Source organism: Heloderma suspectum, chromosome 1 (genome assembly GCF_057233095.1).
Source record: "Heloderma suspectum isolate Gila_16-S chromosome 1, 16-S_ref, whole genome shotgun sequence".
NCBI lineage: Eukaryota > Metazoa > Chordata > Lepidosauria > Squamata > Helodermatidae > Heloderma > Heloderma suspectum.
Window position 1 is genome coordinate 111,220,454 of NC_139458.1, and position 19,353 is coordinate 111,239,806.

Sequence of the window (19,353 nt, forward strand, 5' to 3'; positions counted from 1 at the left end):
TTAATATTTGTTGTTAAAATCCACAACATGTTAAATTCTCAGACCAAACGGAAGTGAAATATTACCATCCGGAAAAATTTGTTTAAGGTGGAAATATTGGGAAGTTATTCCAAATCTGGCTTTAAAATTATCAAGCAATTATCAAGCTGCACATTTGTTTCCCTCTATGGCTTGTGTCTATCACAGGAACATCACAACAAACTAATGCATGAATAATGAGGGTTCAGAATAATGTGTTATATCCCACTGTGTCCCCCCACTCAGGAAAGGCTCTTTGCTCCAGTGGAGCATCTCTTTGCTCCAGCAGCATCTCAACCAAATCTCAGTTATGGGCCCCAATGACTCATTCAGATGGCCAGTTTGCTGCAAAAGAAGTGCCATCCAGGCGAGGGGAGGAAAATCACCCAGTCCTACGCAGAGCAGCTGTGTGATTCTACCCTTATTCCAACCAACAGCTGCAGCTGGAATGAAAGTAAGTACAGATTACTGTGAAGATCTTATCTATCAGATGAATCGATTTGGACATCTGTATTTTTACCTTTAGAAAATGATCAGAGATGGATATGAAATCATTGCCATACCTTGCTGTAGAGATGTTGGTGTGGAGCTTCCTTCGGTAGGGTAAGTTGTCCCGAGCATAAGTAAAAGCAGACTGCCTAAAGCCACTGGCATGTTCAAGCTGTAAGTGACTTAAGTTAAACAGAGTGGAGAACTTTATAGTAGCAAAGAAGAAACTATAACACAGTGGGAGAGCGGCAACTGACTAATTAAAGCACAGGTTACTCATTAACCCAGCTATAAAGCTTTTAACCAGGCACTACTAAATTTTTCCACATTTAGCCAAGCATGATTCCTTTTAAGTTCTCCAGGGATGGAGGTTCTTTACTGCTTCACTTGATCCTCTCTCAAGAGGCCAGCCTACATACTAAAAAGAACAATAAATGCAGGCCCCCTGGCTAGCCAACACGTAAGAGTCCTATGCCAATATAACTGATGATTAACAACTACTCCAGTGTAATTATGGTCGTTTCCAAGGCTATCACATGTGGATTTTTTAAAAAGTTAATCAACTGTACTTTATATGTATGTCTGACAGCAAAGCAGCAGTTTGTGCTGACACCACAGCCTAGATTAATTTACTAAGAACTGCATTTCATTGAGTTCAATGGTGTTTATTTAAAAAAATGTACACTTAAGATCTCAGTTTAAGAGAATGTTTTAATAAAATGCAATTGCTAGTTCTATCATGCATGGATAGCATTAACACTGTGTAACATGCAAAAATAAGATCTGGCTGAGTCTTCACCCATGGAGAACTTCTAGTCTTAAGAATAAAGGAACCTAGAAGTTTTATTGAAGAGGCCAATGGAGAGAAAAAAGAATCAGGCACATTGTCATGAAAAGAGTGACAGGTCCAAAATTTCTGCTGTCCTGGAATAAACAACTATAGACTGTAGAGATTCCTTTCTTGAAATCTTAGGAAGGCAATTTAACATCTTCTGTTGCAAGGACTACTACTGCTCTGGGCTGTGAATTGGTTGTACTCAAAACAGTAATATTGGAGATGGCTGGTTAAATGTGATTCCCTCCCCAGCTAATCTCAATAACTGTTAAGATTTCTGCAAGGTTGGGCAACTGCCATGGGGCACCTATTCACTGGTCCTGTGACATCACTGATGACACAAGACACAGGAGTAGAATGATGATGTCAAAAAGTTTAATCCATCTCTGCAATAAGGATTGAGAGGAAAGTAGCTCACCTCCTGTTCTTGATCCACTGAGTTATAACACTGGATGTAATATGCTGAACATTTTCTGTGTGTACCACTTGTTTTTAAATAAGTCAGCTACACATATTTTAAATAAATCAACTACATATATACTTCATCTCCACCCACCCCTCAAAACTGCTGTTGTATCTTTGTCAGCCTGCTCTTCCATATTCTGTTCCCTCCACTTTACATTTTATATGTACTTCTTTCTCTTATTAATTATTCAAATGCGGAGTCTTGTATTTTTATTGCATAAAATACTTCATTTATATATAAAATTATTTATATGCTGCTTTTTTACCCCTAAAAAGCCCCCCACCCAGGCAGCTCATAGAAAAACAAAGGGGAAATATAATAAAAACACAATAAAAACAAAACCAGAATAAAACACCAAAGCATATCAGCAAGGAAAGACAAAAATTCTTAATGACTAGGCAATTTTTTTCACCAGCAACTGTTCCCAGTCTCTGGAACTCCCCGACAAGGGAGCCTAGTTTGGTCCCCTCTTTGATGTTCTTCTGGCCGGCAAGAAAAAACATTTTTATTCAGGCAGGCCTCGGGCATATAGGCTAGTCTGTTGCTGAAGTGGGTTTCAGTGGGTTGGGTGCTTTTCTTCTATTCTGTTTTCCATTGTGTTTTAAATTTATTTGTTTTATGTTATGTTTTAATTAAGATTTTGTTTTTAATCTGTATTTTATTAAAATTCAGTGCCGTTTGGGGGGCCAAAAAAATTAAGTTTTTAAAATACGGATTGAATAGTATGGATTGAATAATACTGAGATACCTTGTCAGACTTCAGCAGGTTGTGCCTTTCAACTTCCAGATCACACGTCTTGTGTCCCTAAAATTACGTTACGTTAACTTTAGGACACAAGATGCTGTTCTTTCTTTTGCCCATCATTTTTAGTTCTCAGGAATTATATAATAATAGTGTTACAGGTTTTCCTGTCTGATTTCTGTGGCCAGGGTTATAACTGTGGATTTGCCCTGGCTGAAGGCAAAACCTGGAAGAGTCTTGGATTTGACAAAGGAATGTTAATAGCCTGGGATATTCAGGTGATGTCCCCCAATGGGAACTAATTGTTAGGAAATTGATTCTTGATTCAGGACCACTCTGGGAGGTTCTGAATGGGGTGGGGGATGGCCAGAGGAGCAGGCAAGCAGTATACTTCCTTCCCCTCATGTAAAGATGGTAATTTATGTCTGGGAGTGAAAAGAAACAATAGAAACTGCAGTTTTTGAGTAAGAAACTAGCAGTGCTTCCAGACAGAGGGCTCCTAGCGCTACCAATCAAAAGGTGTTGTGCATCTGTAACATCTTTTCCTCCTTAACAGATTTTTTTCTGGTAAGAGGAAAGATGGAAGACGCGATGGGAAAATGAAGGACAGTTACAAATGGAAGACGATGACATCTGAACCCCCTGTAAAATTCTGTGAATGAGGCAAAGCACAATAAAACCTCGTCAGGAAGCACCAGAGGAAACAGAGAGAGGGCCAAGGTTAGCTTTAGGCTCTGTAATCCATGGGATCATTTTGGGGTGCTGACTGACTTTCTCTGGAGATCTGATGTGGGAGCAGTGGAGTTTGATGCTGGACCTATGCTCAACCTGAGTATATTTGGCAATAAAGTAAACCCCAATATTACAAAACAGCACAAACCTCCAGTGAATTCCTTCCAAAGGAAACCAAACCCAAGGAAGCACTGCACCTCTGGAGTGTCTCACTATACATAGTATTGGTCCAGTTAAGGAAAAACCAGCAACACAGTCAGTTCAATGAGAGTAAATAATATAGAAAGGGAACACTTACTGTGCAACTGTGCAGCATCTCTGGGCTGGGAGGGGGCAGTCAAGGAGAAAAAAGACTCAGAGCTGCATGAGTCTTCTTGTAATCATTCCTTTGGTTAGGATGGCGTGGCAAGGAGTGGGCAGGGTGGTTTTGTCTCCGCAGCTCTTTGTCCCTTTCCTCTGCTTCCCATTCTTCTCCATCTTGCTGCAAGGAGGATAAGGTGCAACAAAGGCTCCTGGCAGGAGCATTGACAAGCATAAGTAATTCTGCTTTTTCTGCATTGTTTGCCAGCATGTGCTGTTCTTTCCAAATCTTAATGAAACAAGAGATAAATGGAAGTATTTATCTTCACTGTGATAAGTGGTTCCTGTGGCTCCGGAACCACTGGAGCATTCTAAGGCCTCCTGTGAGGCTTTGGCAAGGCACTTTGCAGATAAAATTGATCAGATTAGGTGTGTTACTCTGCACACTGTGGATACAGTTAGTGAGCAAGAGGTGGCCTGTGGCAAACCGGTTTTGTGGGATCGGTTCCAGCTTCTTCCTCCTGATGAAGTGGACAAGGTACTTTCATCTGTAAGGCCGACCACCTGCTTACTTGATCCTTGCCCATCTTGGCTCATTATGAGCTGCAGAGAGAGACTGGGTGAGGGGATCAAGGCGGTGGTGAACGCCTCCCTTGAGGAGGGAGTGATGCCATCAGCCCTCAAGGAGGCAGTGATAAGACCGCTCTTAAAGAAGCCCTTCTTGGATCCTCAAGTTCTGAACAACTTTCGCCCAGTCTCAAATCTGCCATTTTTGGGCAAGGTGATTGAGCGGGTGGTGGCGGTGCAGTTGAAGGCACACTTGGAAGAAACTGATTATCTAGACCCATTTCAGTCGGGCTTCAGGCCTGGGCATGGGACAGAAACGGCCTTGGTCGCCTTGGTGGATGATATGAGGAGGGCTCTGGATAGGGGTGAATGCTCCTTCCTTGTTCTCCTAGACCTCTCAGCGGCTTTTGATACCGTTGACCACGGTATCCTCCTGGACCGCCTGGAGGGGTTGGGCATTGGAGACACTGTATTGCGGTGGTTCCGGTCCTTCCTCTCCGGCAGGTACCAGAGGGTAGCACTGGGAGAGGAGGTTTCGGACCCGTGGCCACTTACTTGTGGGGTGCCACAGGGTTCCATCCTCTCCCCGATGCTATTTAACATCTATGTGAAGCCACTGGGGGCTATCATCAGGAGGTTTGGGGTGCAGTGTCATCAATATGCGGATGACACGCAGCTCTACCTCTCATTCAAATCTTCACCAAGGTTGGCCATAGAATCCCTGTCCAAATGTCTGGAGACGGTGAGTGGCTGGATGGGGAGGAATAAGCTGAAGCTCAACCCTGACAAGACCGAGGTACTTTTGGTGGGAGACAAGAGGAGGCTGGGGGATGTTGACCTGGTGTTGAATGGGGTACAGCTACCCTTGAAAGACCAGGTCCGCAGCCTGGGGGTCATTTTGGACTCCCAGCTGTCCATGGAGGCTCAGGTGTCAGCTGTGAGCCGGACAGCGCTGTATCAACTCCATCTGATACGGCGGCTGCGCCCCTTCCTTCCCGACCATCTGCTCCCATCGGTAGTACATGCCCTGGTCTCCTCTCGTTTAGACTACTGTAATGCGCTCTACGTGGGGTTACCCTAGAAGACGGTTCGGAAACTGCAGCTGGTACAGAATGCGGCGGCTCGCCTGATTAAAGGCAGCCGCCGGCGAGATCACATCACTCCAGTGCTGAAGGAGTTGCACTGGTTACCAGTTGTTTTCCGGGCCAAATTCAAGGTGTTGGTTTTGACCTTTAAAACCCTATATGGTTCCGGCCCAGCCTATCTTAAGGAGCGCCTCCAGCAACACCAGACAGGCCGCTTAACAAGATCAGCCTCGGACGGCCTTCTCTCTGTCCCATCAGCCAGGACAGCTAGACTGGTGGGGACAAGGGAGAGGGCCTTCTCTGTGGTGGCCCCCACTCTGTGGAACTCCCTCCCTAGGGAACTCCGTCATGCCCCCTCTTTAATGAGCTTCCGTCGTGCATTAAAAACGTGGTTGTTCAGGCAGGCATTTGGGGTGGGTTAGGGTATTTAAAAAAAAAAAAATTATGGTAAAATTTTATTGTTTTAAATTGTTTTATGGTGTGTTGTACATCGCCCAGAGTGGCTGGGTGACCAGTCAGATGGGCGATTAATAAATTTAATAAATAAATAAATAAATAAATAAGTATAATTTATGAATCTCAAAGCCATTTTAGAACATTATTTCTGCAAATGGTCCTTTTTCAAAGCCTGACATCCTAGTATTGCACTGTCATTTCAGGGGGAAATCTAGATTTGCAACCATAATTAAATGGTCAAAACCTCCAGTCCTTTAATCAAAGGACGAGAAAGTAGGGATGCATGAGAATTTTGTTTTGCTTCATTTTTCACTCCAGTTTGCATTGTTCAAACTTCTGAACGTGAACACAAATGGAAGTGCGGGGTGGGGGAGGGCCTCACACGTTCCCGAACTTGCGTTCATGTTCTAAAAATGTGCATTTTTAAAATGCACGGGGTTGTCGTTTTTTTAAAAAGAATTCTCACGCTTTGGTCATAGTGTGCGTTTGGGCGTGCACTTGCAAAAACTGTTCCAAAATGCACAATGTCCCCATTTGAACCAAAAGAGAAACAGATCGCAATTGAAAATGGGAATGAGGCAGGCTGAGCATCAAGGTAGAGCTTGGAGAACCCCGAGGAGCTTGGGCCTTGCTGGTTCTCCCATCCCTGCTAGAAAGCTGGCAATGTCTGATAGCCTGGTCTCTCTTTCTGACATATTGGGAGGAGAAAGAAGTGTGCCTCCACATGCATGTGCACTTTCTGCCAAAGCCAGCACAATGCGATGGTTTCTGCATCAACCAGGTCTGCCATTTGGCAGAGTGAGGTGGCCGCGTCAGGTGGCAGCTGCTGACAGAGTTGCATCCGGGGAGGGGTGCGCGCGCGTGTGTGCGCACGTGCGTGCGTGTCACACAGCTTGCTCTTTCCCCCACTAAGCTAGCTCACAGTCCTCAGGAGCAGTGGAGGATGCTGCCCTGTCACCAGCGTTGAAGTAAGATTCAACTGTGATTCCAGTTAGTTTCTATACATGGAGCGGATGTGGCTGGGGGCGCTATCTTTTCCATCACCTCAGGCAGCAAAATGTCATGGGCCAGCCCTGCCAAGAAACAATAGCTCTGGGCAGTCATTCTGCTTGGTACAATGAACATGCGCCACAGAGGAAGGAGATGGCAGATATTGTCTTCTGTTTGGAGGGGTCCTTATTATATGATATTATTATTATTGTTGTTGTTGTTGTTGTTGTTGTTATTATTTACATTTCTATACCGTTCCATAGCTGAAGCTCCCTGGGTGGTTTACAAAGTTCAGAAACCGTTAAAAATACAATATACGAAGTTTATTTAATTTCTATACCGCCCAATAGCCGAAGTTTAAAAACAATTTACATAAAAACAGACAGACAGTAGATCCATAGACAACATATATCTAAAACAACTTTAAGCAATCAACCATGACCATAAGACAAATCCAGGACCAAGTTAAACTCATCGTATGCTGCCAAATGCCTGAAAAAAGAGAAAGCTCTTGACCTGGCACCGAAAAGATAACAATGTTGGCACCAGGCAGGCCTCAACGGGGAGATCATACCAATAATTGTGGTGCCACCAACAAGAAGGCCCTCTCTCTTGTTGCCATCCTCTGAGCTCCCCTCAGAGAAGGCACCTGGAGGAGGACCTCAGATGCTGACCATAGTGTAAAGGTAGGCTCATGTCGGGAGAGGTGCTCCATCAGGTACTGCAGTCCCAAGCTGTGTAAGGCTCTATAGGTTAAAAACAGCACCTTGAATCGGGCTTGGAAACATACAGACAGTCAGTGCAAGCAGACCAGAGTTGGTCTTAAGTGTTTGGACCTTCTAGTCCATGTTATCAATCTGGCTGCCGCATTTTGCATGAGCTGGAGCTTACATACATACAGTTAGGGTGCAATCCTATGCACATTTAGACAGAGAAAAGGCCTACAACTCCCAGCATTCCCCAGCCTGGCTGGGGGATGCTGGGAGTTGTAGGCCTTTTCTTTGTCTAAACATGCATAGGATTGTGCTCTTAGTATACTACACACAGATGAGCTCCGTTCATAAGTTATCATGGATGGATGTGGAACCCCATCCTATCATATACACATTCAGACAACACAGATATATAATCTGAAAAAGGCTCTTATGATTAGAATACACTTTGGTTTAACACTACTAGTTACTCTGAAAGAAGCATTACTCGTAGTAGAAAATTTTAAAAGGTAATTCCATTTATCTCCCAGAAACAGACAAAACAGTGTATAACTTTCATAAGGATTTTAAAGAGAGGTGCTTTTAGGGTGAATTCTATTGAAGAGACACTATGAAAAGGACTTTAAATGCAAATCCAACCATTTTAAAAGGGCAGTTTTCTTTTTAAAAGGGCAGTTTTCTTTTGAAAGGGAATGTGCAAAATTTCAGAAATGTTGACCTTTTAAAACACCCAGGCATTCCTGTAACATAAGCCACTATTTATAGAAAAGGATGTCAAAAGAATGTTCCTCCCAGGATTCCTTGACTCCATGCATTTCAAAACATTCCTGAAAATAAATGTAGTTCTCCTTGACCATTTCTTACAAACCTCAATGATTTTTCAAAAAGCTTTCTTTCCTAGTCTCCCTCAAAAGCTCAGGTGAAGTCTCCTGCCAGTAGTTGCAACTCACCATGCCAGTTTCTTGCTTCATGCTAAAGAATCCCACCCAAGAAGTGCCCCCCCCCATTTGCCTCTAAGGCAAATTTGGCTAAGGCTGCAATCCTATGCATGTTTAGACAGAAAAAAAGTCCTACAAATCCCAAGTCCATGCTGGCTCAGAAATGCAGGGAGTTTTAGGGCTTTTTTCTGTCTAAACATGCATAGGATTGCACCCTAATTCAATTTACTGCGTAGAAGCCAGAGATGAGAAGAGCCAGAGCTAAACATAGATAAAATCATCCCTTCCTCCTCTTTCCCTCTCTCTGCCGCTCCCTTCCCCTGCTATTTTTCTTATAGCCCTTTCTTCCTTCAACTCATTGCTACCTAAAGCTTGTTCTTTTCATCTCAGTGACTACTCTGTACCAGGCTTCCTTCATCAACCTGAATCAGGACCAAACTAAACAAGATGGCAGAACCATAACCTGCAGGTTTTACATATAAAGTTAAAAGCAGGGTGTGTGGGCAGGGGGAAAGGGAGAGACAGACAGAGAGACTGGGGCTTCAGTGCCGGCAGAGGGACATTAATTCTCCCCTATACCATTTCCCCAACCTAACCTCCTCAATTTATCTGCACAACAATGCTGTGAGGTAGGTTATACTGTGAGATGGTGATTGGCCCAAGTGAGCTTCAGGGCTGAGAGCAGTGGAAACTGGTGGCCTAGATTTTGATGGGGCTGTAAATCCACTCTGGGTTTCAGCCAGAACCAGCCAGAACTCCAAAGGAACTATCCAAGGTGCTGTATCCTATTTTGAGGATAGGGTTAAGCACCTTGGATAGCTTCTTTAGAGTTCTGGCTGGTTCTGACTTAAACCCAAAAGGGATTCACAGCCTCACCGAAATGAGAGCCACCAACTTCCACTGGCTGAGAGTGAAGTCTTGAACCTCAGGATTCCCAGTCCTAGTTTGACACTCTAACCACTACACATCACTGCTTGCCTTATTGGACAGACAAAACAGGACCGGAAGCTTCCTTGCTGCAATGAAGTGGGCACCTCACAGCATGATCAGCTGCAGAATTAGGTGCGCTAAAGTATATTAACTTCAATAGCCTTAGACACAATTAATGCTTCAATTAGGCTGTAACTTGAATTGCTCCATCCATCAAGACAATTCCACATTGAAGAGTCCTGTGCTTCAGGAGAGAAAAAAAGAAAAAAACACTAGTTCCATGGCCATTACTATCTTAGCAGGATCAAGCCCTGCTAAGGTTGTGCTTGGAGGAGTGATAGTAGTAAAATAAACACTTCCACTGACAGTTGAGCAATCTACTATATTTTTTGTAAGTGAACACATTCAAAAGAAGGGAAGTATAAGGTAACTCTGATAAGGAAGAGGTGATGGCAGCTGAAATTGAGAGCCAGTGTGGTGTAGTGGTGAGAGTGTTGGACTGGGAGCTGGGAGATCGGGGTTCTAGTCCCCACTCAGCCATGGAAGCTCACTGGGTGACTTTGGGCCAGTCACAGACTCTCAGCCCAACCTACCTCACGGGGTTGCTGTTGTGAGGATGAAATGGAGAGGAGGAAGATAATGGAAGCTGCCTTGGGTTCCTTGCAAGAGGAAAAAAGTCAGGATAGAAATGCAATAAATAAATAAATAATTGGGTTGGTGAAAGTAAACAACAGATAGGTATGTGTTTTATTTTAGCTACTTCTGGGACAAGCAGGCACTGTCCAATCTCCATTCAGGTGGTAGGCAGCTAAATCTGGATGACCTTAACCATCAACCCACCTAAACACTATTTTACTGCCTGTCTACAAAGTGGAATTGGCACCAGACCATAAATGTGTCTCATGTTGTTTATTCCAACCGCTCTTTCCCAACCATTTCTTCTCAGCCCTGTGAAAGTATAAACACACAGCTTCTCAGAGACATCCCCAAACTCCAGAACTCTGTGTCTAAACTAAGTGTTTTAGGACATAATCCTATGCATGTTTAGACAGAGAAAAGGCCTATGCTGGCTGGGGAATGCTGGGAGTTGTAGAGCTTTTCTCTGTCTAAACATGCATAGGATTGTGCCCATAATGACATGTTGCATGTTTGGGGCGGGGATGTGGCTCAGTGCTTTGCATGCAGAAGCTCCCAGGTTTGATCTCTGGCATCTCCAGGTAGGGCTGAAAAAACCCTACCTGAAATCCTGGAGAGTTGCTACCAGTCAGTGTTGACAATGCTGGGCTGGATGGACCAATGGTCTCATTCAGTATAAGGTAGCTTCCTATGTTCTATGTTTTTACCATAATGTATGTCTTCAAAGCCCAGCTGCCACTTTTGCTTTGCAAAGTATAGCTGCCAGTGGAGGAGTGGGAGCAAGCAGGTTGAGGAAGCAGTCGTTGGTGGGGATGGGAGTTGGAAGAGAAGGGCCTTTTCAGTCGTGGCCCTGCACCTCTGGAATAAGCTTCCACCAGGGTTTCATCAGGCCCCTTCTCTGCAGGTGTTCAGGAAGGCTCTGAAGACCCACTTGTTTTTGTCAGCATTTTTATAATCTCTGTGCTGCAGGTTTTGTATATTTATTGCCTATTTGTACTGGGATATGTTTGTACTCCTTTTTTGTGTGTGCACGAGGCAGAAAATCCCACAAGCCCCTCTCCCCAGCCTTGACAGCAAAAATACAATAACAACAAATTAAGTAACTATTCGCTGCCCGCTCATGAAACCCCAAATCTGCTCTCTGAGGCAGCTGCTTCACTCTACAAAATGGAGAAGCAGAGATTATGCTTTTAATGTCGTAATGGTGGAATTTATAATTCTGATCTAACTCTTCAACCTACTAGGGCTGTAATCATGCATATCCCCAACGCTGTGTTTCCCTCATAATGCTAATTCAGGGATGGAAGGGAGTGGAGACAGTGGTGGCCAGGGGATACTTAACCTTTCCCTGCCCATGAGTCTCCCACGCAAATACTCCCCAGGCCCTGGCGATTTAAAATTAATTTTTCCAGAACTGTACAACAAAACCAAGGGCCGATTTACACTTACGCTTCCAAGGAGCTTTTGTTGCCCATCTTTCACATTACGCCATCCCCAGTTCGTATTGGAACTGCAATTTCCCACTTCCCTGCTACCGCTTTCAATACCCTGATATTCTGCTATTTCCCATTCATGTGCTCTGCTCTTCTGTGTACGTCACCATATAAGGTCGTAGTCCTCTCCCACGTCTGCCCATATACAGCAGTGTTTGTATTTCCCTCCTGTCCAATCACAGCTCTCAATGCCCCCATGCAGTCTTCTCATCTCATCCAAGATCTCATCATTCAAACCGTCCAAAAACTGAGCCACCAGCGCAGCATCATTCCACTGTAAATCCTGCATCAGCAAGCAAAAAGTTGTCGTGTAGCTGGAAACTGAGTCTTTGCCCTGCCTGAGGCGGCGAATCTCCCGAGAAGCCATCTGTGTGCGCAGGGGGTCACCAAAAAATCTGGCCATCGCTGTCATGAAACTTTGATAGTCCCCGAGCAGGGGGTCATTAGCAAGAAGAAGTCCCGAAGCCCATCTAGCTGCCACGCCTGAAAGTAGGTTAATGATAAAGCCCACACAAACCTGTTCTGTCAGGAAATCCTCAGGTCGTAGGTGTATGTATAGCTCTGATTGGGCACGGAAAATCTGAAAAAGTCATTTCTCACCAGAAAACTTCTCTGGCAGAGCCACCGGGCACTTGCGGCGGGGGGGAATCGGAGGTGGTGGGTGTTGAACCGCAGCTTGCAGACTCTGTAAGGCAGTCGTCAGTTGAGCCACTTGATTACGAAAAGCCTGGCTCTCTTACGCGAGAGCTTGCACTGCCAAGTCCATGGCAGCCTTCAGAGGCAGTAGGAACAGAGAAAGAGAGAGAGAAAAAGAGGAATGGGGACCAAGCTGTCAGGAGCGCCCTAGCTGCCTCTTGCAGTCCTTTCCAATAGCCAACTCAGGACACAGACGACGAGGATTCTTTCCAAGGCTTTATTCCTTTATTACTTTATGACTCTTTCAGATACGAATTCAGTGACTAAGCAAGGAACAGCACTGGGGAAAGACAGCAGAGTAGCCTAAGCTCCAGGTAAGGCAGTTGGTTCCCGTTTGAAGGGGAACCATGGGAAGACCCTGAACTTATGGGCTAGGGAGAGATCCTCCCTCTTTCCCTTGGGTCCTTGGGACGCGACCGTTGTTTGTGCACCAAACGAGCGGAGCACCTCCTCTTAGCGCCCTCCATCTGTCGTCGCTCCCTGCGTCTGTGGGGAGCGTCCAGTAATCCCCCCTCCAGTGCTCTCTCACTGCCAGGGTCACTATCTGTCCCAGGAATGCTGGCAGGAGGAATCTTTGCCAGCTGCTGGGCTTGTGAGAGATGAGCGAGCTCCTCTCCCACAGATTGCTGTTCCTCCTCAGAATCAGAACTGCTCTGGGGCTCTATGGGCTCAGTTTCCACCTTGACAGTTACAACGGCTGAGAAGGCGGATGAAGGCTGCAGCAGATAAAGGACCACCAACTGTCATGATATCCATGCCATTGGATTAGAGCCTTTTTCTGTGAAGACTGTGTGTTGATCATTGTGCACTGATCTCCACACATAAAACAAATTCATGCAAAGGTGTCTTCCAATCTAAACCCAAGCCAACCAAAAGTCCCATGGTGATCGGCGAATGGCAACGGGGGCAGGACTAGGGATGTACGAAAATCACTTACCTGTTCGCAGATTATGTTTATGGTGGGGGGAGGCGTTCCGTCCCTCCCCCCGGAATCCTGGACGAGGGGGGAGGCACTCCGTTCCTCCCCCCCCGGAATCCTCCGCGGCCAGCTGTGCTCCGCAGCAGCTCTGCGGAGCAGCCGGCCAGGCCAAGCCAGGCCAGAGCCGTCTGCAGCCGGATTTCCGGCCGCGGAGGGCTCTGGGGGGGGGAGCGCGTACGCAAATGGCGGCACCTAAAAAAAAAGGCATATGCAAATGGAGGCGGCTACGGCCACCGCCATTTGCGTTCCTTATTTTTGACGTCTTAATCTACGTAAATATTTACGTAGACTAAGACGGCGAAAATAAGGGGAACGCAAATAGCGTAGTGGACGCTATTTGCATTCCCCTTATTTTCACCGTCTTAGTCTATGTAATTATTTACGTAGACTAAGATGGCCCAAAATAAGGAATGCAAATGGCGGCGGCTGTAGCCGCCTCCATTTGCATATGTCTTTTTTTTTTAACCCAGTCGTTTTAGGCTATGTAAGTTTTTACGTAGCGTAAAACGTCTGGGTAAAAAAAAAAAAAGGCGTATGCAAATGGCGGCGGCCATAGCCGCCGCCATTTGCATACGCCTTTTTTTGTTTTTTACCCAGACGTTTTAGGCTACGTAAAAACTTACGTAGCCTATCACGTGTGTGTAAAAAACAAAACAAAACTGCAAATGGCGGCGGCCGGTCGGAACATCAGCCACAGCCGCCGCTGGAGCTGCCGCCGCCCGAAAGATCCGCCCCAGGTAAGTCTCGTCCTGGGGGGGATCCTCAGGGGGTGGTGGCAGGCCGTTCCGCCACAGATTTCGGGGGGCCGAATGCACTGGCATTTGGCCTCCCCGAGATCCATGGCGGAATTCTCTGCCATCCCTAGGTAGGACTGTGAAATCCGGAAGCCCCTAGTCATGGAGCAGCACATAGGTGGTGGAATCAGACTCAGTCGTCCTGACTCAAGGACCGAGGCAGCTGAGTAGTTCGGCAGCTGTATCCATGACTGAGCAGTCCTATTCAGGATCCACTCTGCTCACCCCGTATGGGGAGGGGGCTAGAAAAGGTGCCCTAAACATAGTCTGCCTCATCTTCTCCCTGACTGGATTACCGCATCCAGTGGGGTCACCATTTAGCAGTCACAAAGGACAAATGAACTTTGGAACATGGAATATACGGACACTGCTGGACAATACAGATAGTGAATGCCCTGAACGTAGGACTGCTATCATTGCAAGGGAGCTGAGATGTGTTAACACTGACATAACAGCACTCCAAGAAACTCGAAGAGCAGGACAGGGACAACTGAAGGAAGAAAAAGGAGGTTACACCTTCTTCTGGAAAGGACTACCTGAACAAGAATGACGAATACATGGACTAGGCTTTGCTATTAAAAATGATCTTATGAAACTCTTGTCAGAAGTTCCTACTGGCATTAACGAACGACTCTCAACCTTCTGAATAAAACTCGCCAAAAACCAGGAGGCAACTATTCTATGTGCCTATGCACCAACATTAGATGCTGACAGAATCATAGAATAGTAGGGTTGGAAGGGTCCTACAAGGCCATCGAGTCCAACCCCCTGCTCAATGCAGGAATCCAAGTCAGAGCATCCCTGACAGATGGCTGTCCAGCCTCATCTTGAATGCCTCCAGTGTGGGACAGCCCACTACCTCCCTAGGTAATTGGTTCCATTGTCGTATTGCTCTAACAGTCCGGACGTTTTTCCGGATGTTCAGCCGGAATCTGGCTTCCTGTAACTTGAGCCCATTATTCCGTGTCCTGCACTTTGGGATGATCGAGAAGAGAGCCTGGCCTTCCTCTCTGTGACAACCTTTCAAGTACTAGGGATGTCAGAGAATTCCGCCACAGATCTCGGTGAGGCCGAATGCCAGTGCATTCGGCCCCCCGAAATCTGTGGCGGAACGGCCTCCCCCCCCGCCCCCCCGTGGACGCCCCCCCCAGGACAAGACTTACCTGGGGCGGATGTTCCAGGTGGCGGTAGCTCCGGCACCTGGTCTTCCGACCGGCTGCTGCTGCTGCCATTTGCAGTCTGGAGGGTTTTGTTTTTTTTTACAGGGATGTGATAGGCTACATAAAGATTTATGTAGCCTATCACGGCTGGTTTAAAAAAAAAACGTGTACGCAAATGGCGGCGGCTACGGCCACTGCCATTTGCGTTCGTTATTTTTCATCGTCTTAGCCTACGTAAATATTTACATAGACTATTACGGTGAAAATAAAGGGGAACGCAAATAGCGTAGTAGGTGCTATTTGTGTCCCTTTTTGATTCACTGTTTTAGCCTACATAAATATTTACGTAGGCTAAAACGGTGAATCAAAAAGGGATGCAAATAGCGCCCACTACGCTATTTGCGTTCCCCTTTATTTTCGCCATCATAGTCTACGTAAATATCTACGTAGACTAAGACAGCGAAAAATAACCAACGCAAATGGCGGCAGCCGTAGCCACTGCCATTTGCATACGCGATTTTGTTTTGTTTTGTTTTTTACCCAGAGCCCTCCGCGGCCAGAAATCCGGCTGCGGACAGCTCTGCCCTGGGCTGGGCCTGGCCGGCTGCTCTGTGGAGCCGCTGCAGAGCACAGCCGGCCGTCGAAGATTCCGAGGGGGAGGAACGGATCGCCTCCCCCCCCATCGAGGATTCTGGGGGGAGGGACGGAACGCCTCCCCCCCCCATGAACATAATCCGCGGAAAGGTAAGTGACTTTCGTACATCCCTATCAAGTACTTGAAGAGCGCTATCAGATATCCCCTCAGTCTTCTCTTCTCAAGGCTAAACATGTCCAGTTCTTTCAGTCTCTCTTCATAGGGCTTTGTTTCCAGTCCCCTGCAGAATTGCAGGGATGGCGTCAGGAAGGCTAAAGCTGAGAATGAGCTGAGGTTAGCGAGGGATGCTAAAAACAATAAAAAAGGCTTTCTTCAGCTACGTGCATAGTAAAAGACAGAGGAAAGAAATGGTTGTTCAGCCATTAAATATGGATGGCAAAGTGATAACAGATGACAAAGAAAAGGCAGAGGTGCTCAATTCCGACTTTGGCTCAGTCTTCTCCCAAAAGAGGGTCTATGACCCCCCTGGCAAAGGCGAAGTACAGGCTGAAGGGGCAGGATTGCAGCTTGAGATCGATAGGCATATGGTCAAGGAACACCTCATTACTTTGAATGAGTTCAAATCTCCAGGGCCAGATGAACTGCATCCTAGAGTAATAAAGGAACTGGCAGAAGAACTCTCAGAACCGCTGTCTATTCTCTTTGAGAAATCATGGAGGATGGGGGAAGTGCCAGATGACTGGAGGAGGGCTAATGTTGTCCCTATCTTCAAAAAGGGTAAAAAGGAAGAACCTGGGAACTACAGACCAGTCAGTCTGGCATCAATCCCTGGGAAAATTCTGGAGCAGATGATAAAGCAATCCATCTGTGAGCACCTTGAAAACAATGCCGTGATTACTCAAAGCCAACATGGATTTGTCAAGAACAAAACCTGCCAGACAAATCTGATCTCATTTTTTGATCAGGTAACCTCCCTTGTGGACTGTGGCAATGCTGTGGACATCATGTACCTCAACTTCAGCAAAGCTTTCGACAAAGTGCCCCATGATATCCTGATGAGCAAACTAGCTCAAAGTGGGCTAGATGAAACAATGATCTGGTGGATCCACAGTTGGCTACAGAACTGAACTCAAATGGTGCTTATCAATGGGACCTTCTCAAACTGGGGAGAGGTAACGAGTGGGGTACCACAGGGCTCAGTCCTGGTCCCAGTGCTCTTCAACATTTTTATTAATGACTTGGAGGAGGAGGTGCAGGGAATGCTGATCAAATTTGCAGATGACACAAAATTGGGAGGGATAGCTAATACTTTGGAAGACAGAAACAAAATTCAAAGTGATCTGGATAGACTGGAGCGCTGGGCAGAAAACAACAGAATGGCATTTAATAGGGACAAATGCCAAGTTCTGCACCTAGGAAAAAGAAACCAAATGCACAGTTACAAGATGGGGGATACGTGGCTCAACCACACTACGAGCGAGAAGGATCTTGGAATTGTCGTCGATCACAAGCTGAATATGAGCCAACAATGTGATGTGGCTGCAAAAAAGGCAAATGCTATTTTGGGCTGCATTAATAGAAGCATCACTTCCAAATCCCGGGAAGTACTAGTTCCCCTCTACTCAGCACTGGTTAGGCCTCATCTGGAGTACTGTGTCTAGTTCTGGGCACCACACTTTAAGAAGGATGCAGACAAGCTGGAGAGGGTTCAAAGGAGGGCAACAAAGATGATCAGGGGACTGGAAACAAAGCCCTATGAAGAGAGACTGAAAGAACTGGGCATGTTTAGCCTTGAGAAGAGAAGACTGAGGGGAGATATGATAGCACTCTTCAAGTACTTGAAAGGTTGTCACAGAGAAGAAGGCCAGGATCTCTTCTTGATCATCCCAGAGTGCAGGACACGGAATAATGGGCTCAAGTTACAGGAAGCCAGATTCCGGCTGAACATCAGGAAAAACTTCCTGAGTGTCAGAGCAATACGGCAATGGAACCAATTACCTGGGGAGGTGGTGGGCTCTCCCACACTGGAGGCCTTTAAGACGAGGCTGGACAGCCATTTGTCAGGGATGCTCTGACTTGGATTCCTGCATTGAGCAGGGGGTTGGACTCGATGGCCTTGTAGGCCCCTTCCAACCCTACTATTCTATGATTCTATGATTCTATGAAAGCCTTCCAAATATGGCAAAAAGACATCAACTGTGCCGCTAAGAAAAAAATCTACGCCAGTGCAAAGGCTGACGTCCAAACAAGAACTAGAGAACTTAAGAACACCTGGTGGATAAAGAAAGCTCAAGAAATCCAGCATTTTGCAGATGCCCATGATGCATGGGGCTTTTTTAATGCCACAAAGGCCATCTACCAACCAACAAACCATGGTACAAACCCTTACGCTCAATAGATGGTGCCAAACTTCTAAAGGACAAAGAGTCTATTGCACTGCATTGGAAAGAGCATTACCACAACCTCCTTAACCGTAACTCTATTGTGGTTGATGAGGTTTTCTGACAAATCCCACAAAAACAAACCAGAGATGAGCTTGCAGTATCCCCTAGTTTGAAGGAAGTCAGTAAAGCCACTAACCAAATGAAAAATAATAAAGCTAGTGGACCCAAAGGGATCCCTGTTGAAGTCTTTAAAGAAGGAGCCTGAAGGTACACAACAGCTTCACAAGCTCATCGAAAAAATTTGGATGAGGGAGGAGATCCCAGCAGACTTCAGGGATACCATAATTATCACTCTCTTCAAAAAGGGCGATAGATCAGATTGTGGAAACTACCGAGCCATCTCCCTTCTAGCTACGGCAGGCAAAATCTTGGCAAGGATCCTGACAGACTGCCTTCTGTCTATCTCAGAAGACATCCTCCCTGAATCCCAAAATGGCTTCCGCCCTCCAGGGGGACAGTGGATATGATCTTCACCGCATGACAGGTCCAAGAAAAATGCAGGGAGCAAAACCAACCACTGTACATGGCGTTTATTGATCTGACTAAGGCCTTCGATACGGTAAACCGTACTGCTCTCTGGACCATCCTTCTGAAAACCAGATGCCCTAATAAATTTGTGAACATCTTGCAGCTCCTCCATGACGACATGATGGCAACAATCTTAGATAACAATGGTTCTCAAAGTGATCCATTCAAAGTGGGATCTGGCGTTAAACAGGGATGCGCCATTGCTCCAATCTTATTTGCTATCTTCATCGCTATGATTCTACACCTTGTTGAAGGGAAACTTCCCACTGGTGTAGAAATAATATATCGAACAGATGAAAAACTTTTTAACCTTAATGGGCTGAAAGCAAAAAGTAAGGTAATTACAACCTCTGCCATAGAATTTCAATATGCTGATGATAACGTAAGCTGTGCACACTCAGAGGAAGATCCCCAAACTATCCTAAACATCTTCGCAGAAGCATATGAAAAGCTCGGCCTCTTGCTTAAGATCAAAAAAACCAAAGTGCTTTACCAGCAAGCACAAACCAATCCCTCTATAGCGCCATCAATCCAGCTTAATGGTGTGATGCTTGAAAATGTCGATCACTTATCTTGGCAGCCATCTCTCCATAAAAGCCGACATCGACACTGAAATTCAGCATCGCCTGAGCTCTGCGAGTGTAGCATTCTCCCGAATGAAGTGTAGAGTGTTCGAGGATTGGGACATTCGCAGGGAGACCAAAATGCTTGTTTACAAAGCCATTGTACCTTATTGTACACCTGTGAAACATGGACCATCTATAAAC

At 45.9% G+C, this 19,353-nt stretch overlaps 1 protein-coding gene across 2 annotated transcripts in view; it reads right to left on the reverse strand.

Annotated features, from left to right (window-relative positions):
* The window catches only part of OVCH2 (ovochymase 2), a 69,695-nt gene that overhangs the window by 41,588 nt on the left and 8,754 nt on the right, over positions 1-19,353 (reverse strand). For both annotated transcript variants that reach the window (XM_084828248.1, XM_084828240.1), the window contains exons 2-3: positions 3,581-3,794; positions 582-689 (exon numbers count right to left, since the gene is read on the reverse strand). In XM_084828248.1, the coding sequence (XP_084684374.1) occupies positions 582-672 (91 nt within the window). In that variant the 5' untranslated portion in view covers positions 673-689; positions 3,581-3,794. The remainder of the gene's footprint in view (positions 1-581; positions 690-3,580; positions 3,795-19,353) is intronic.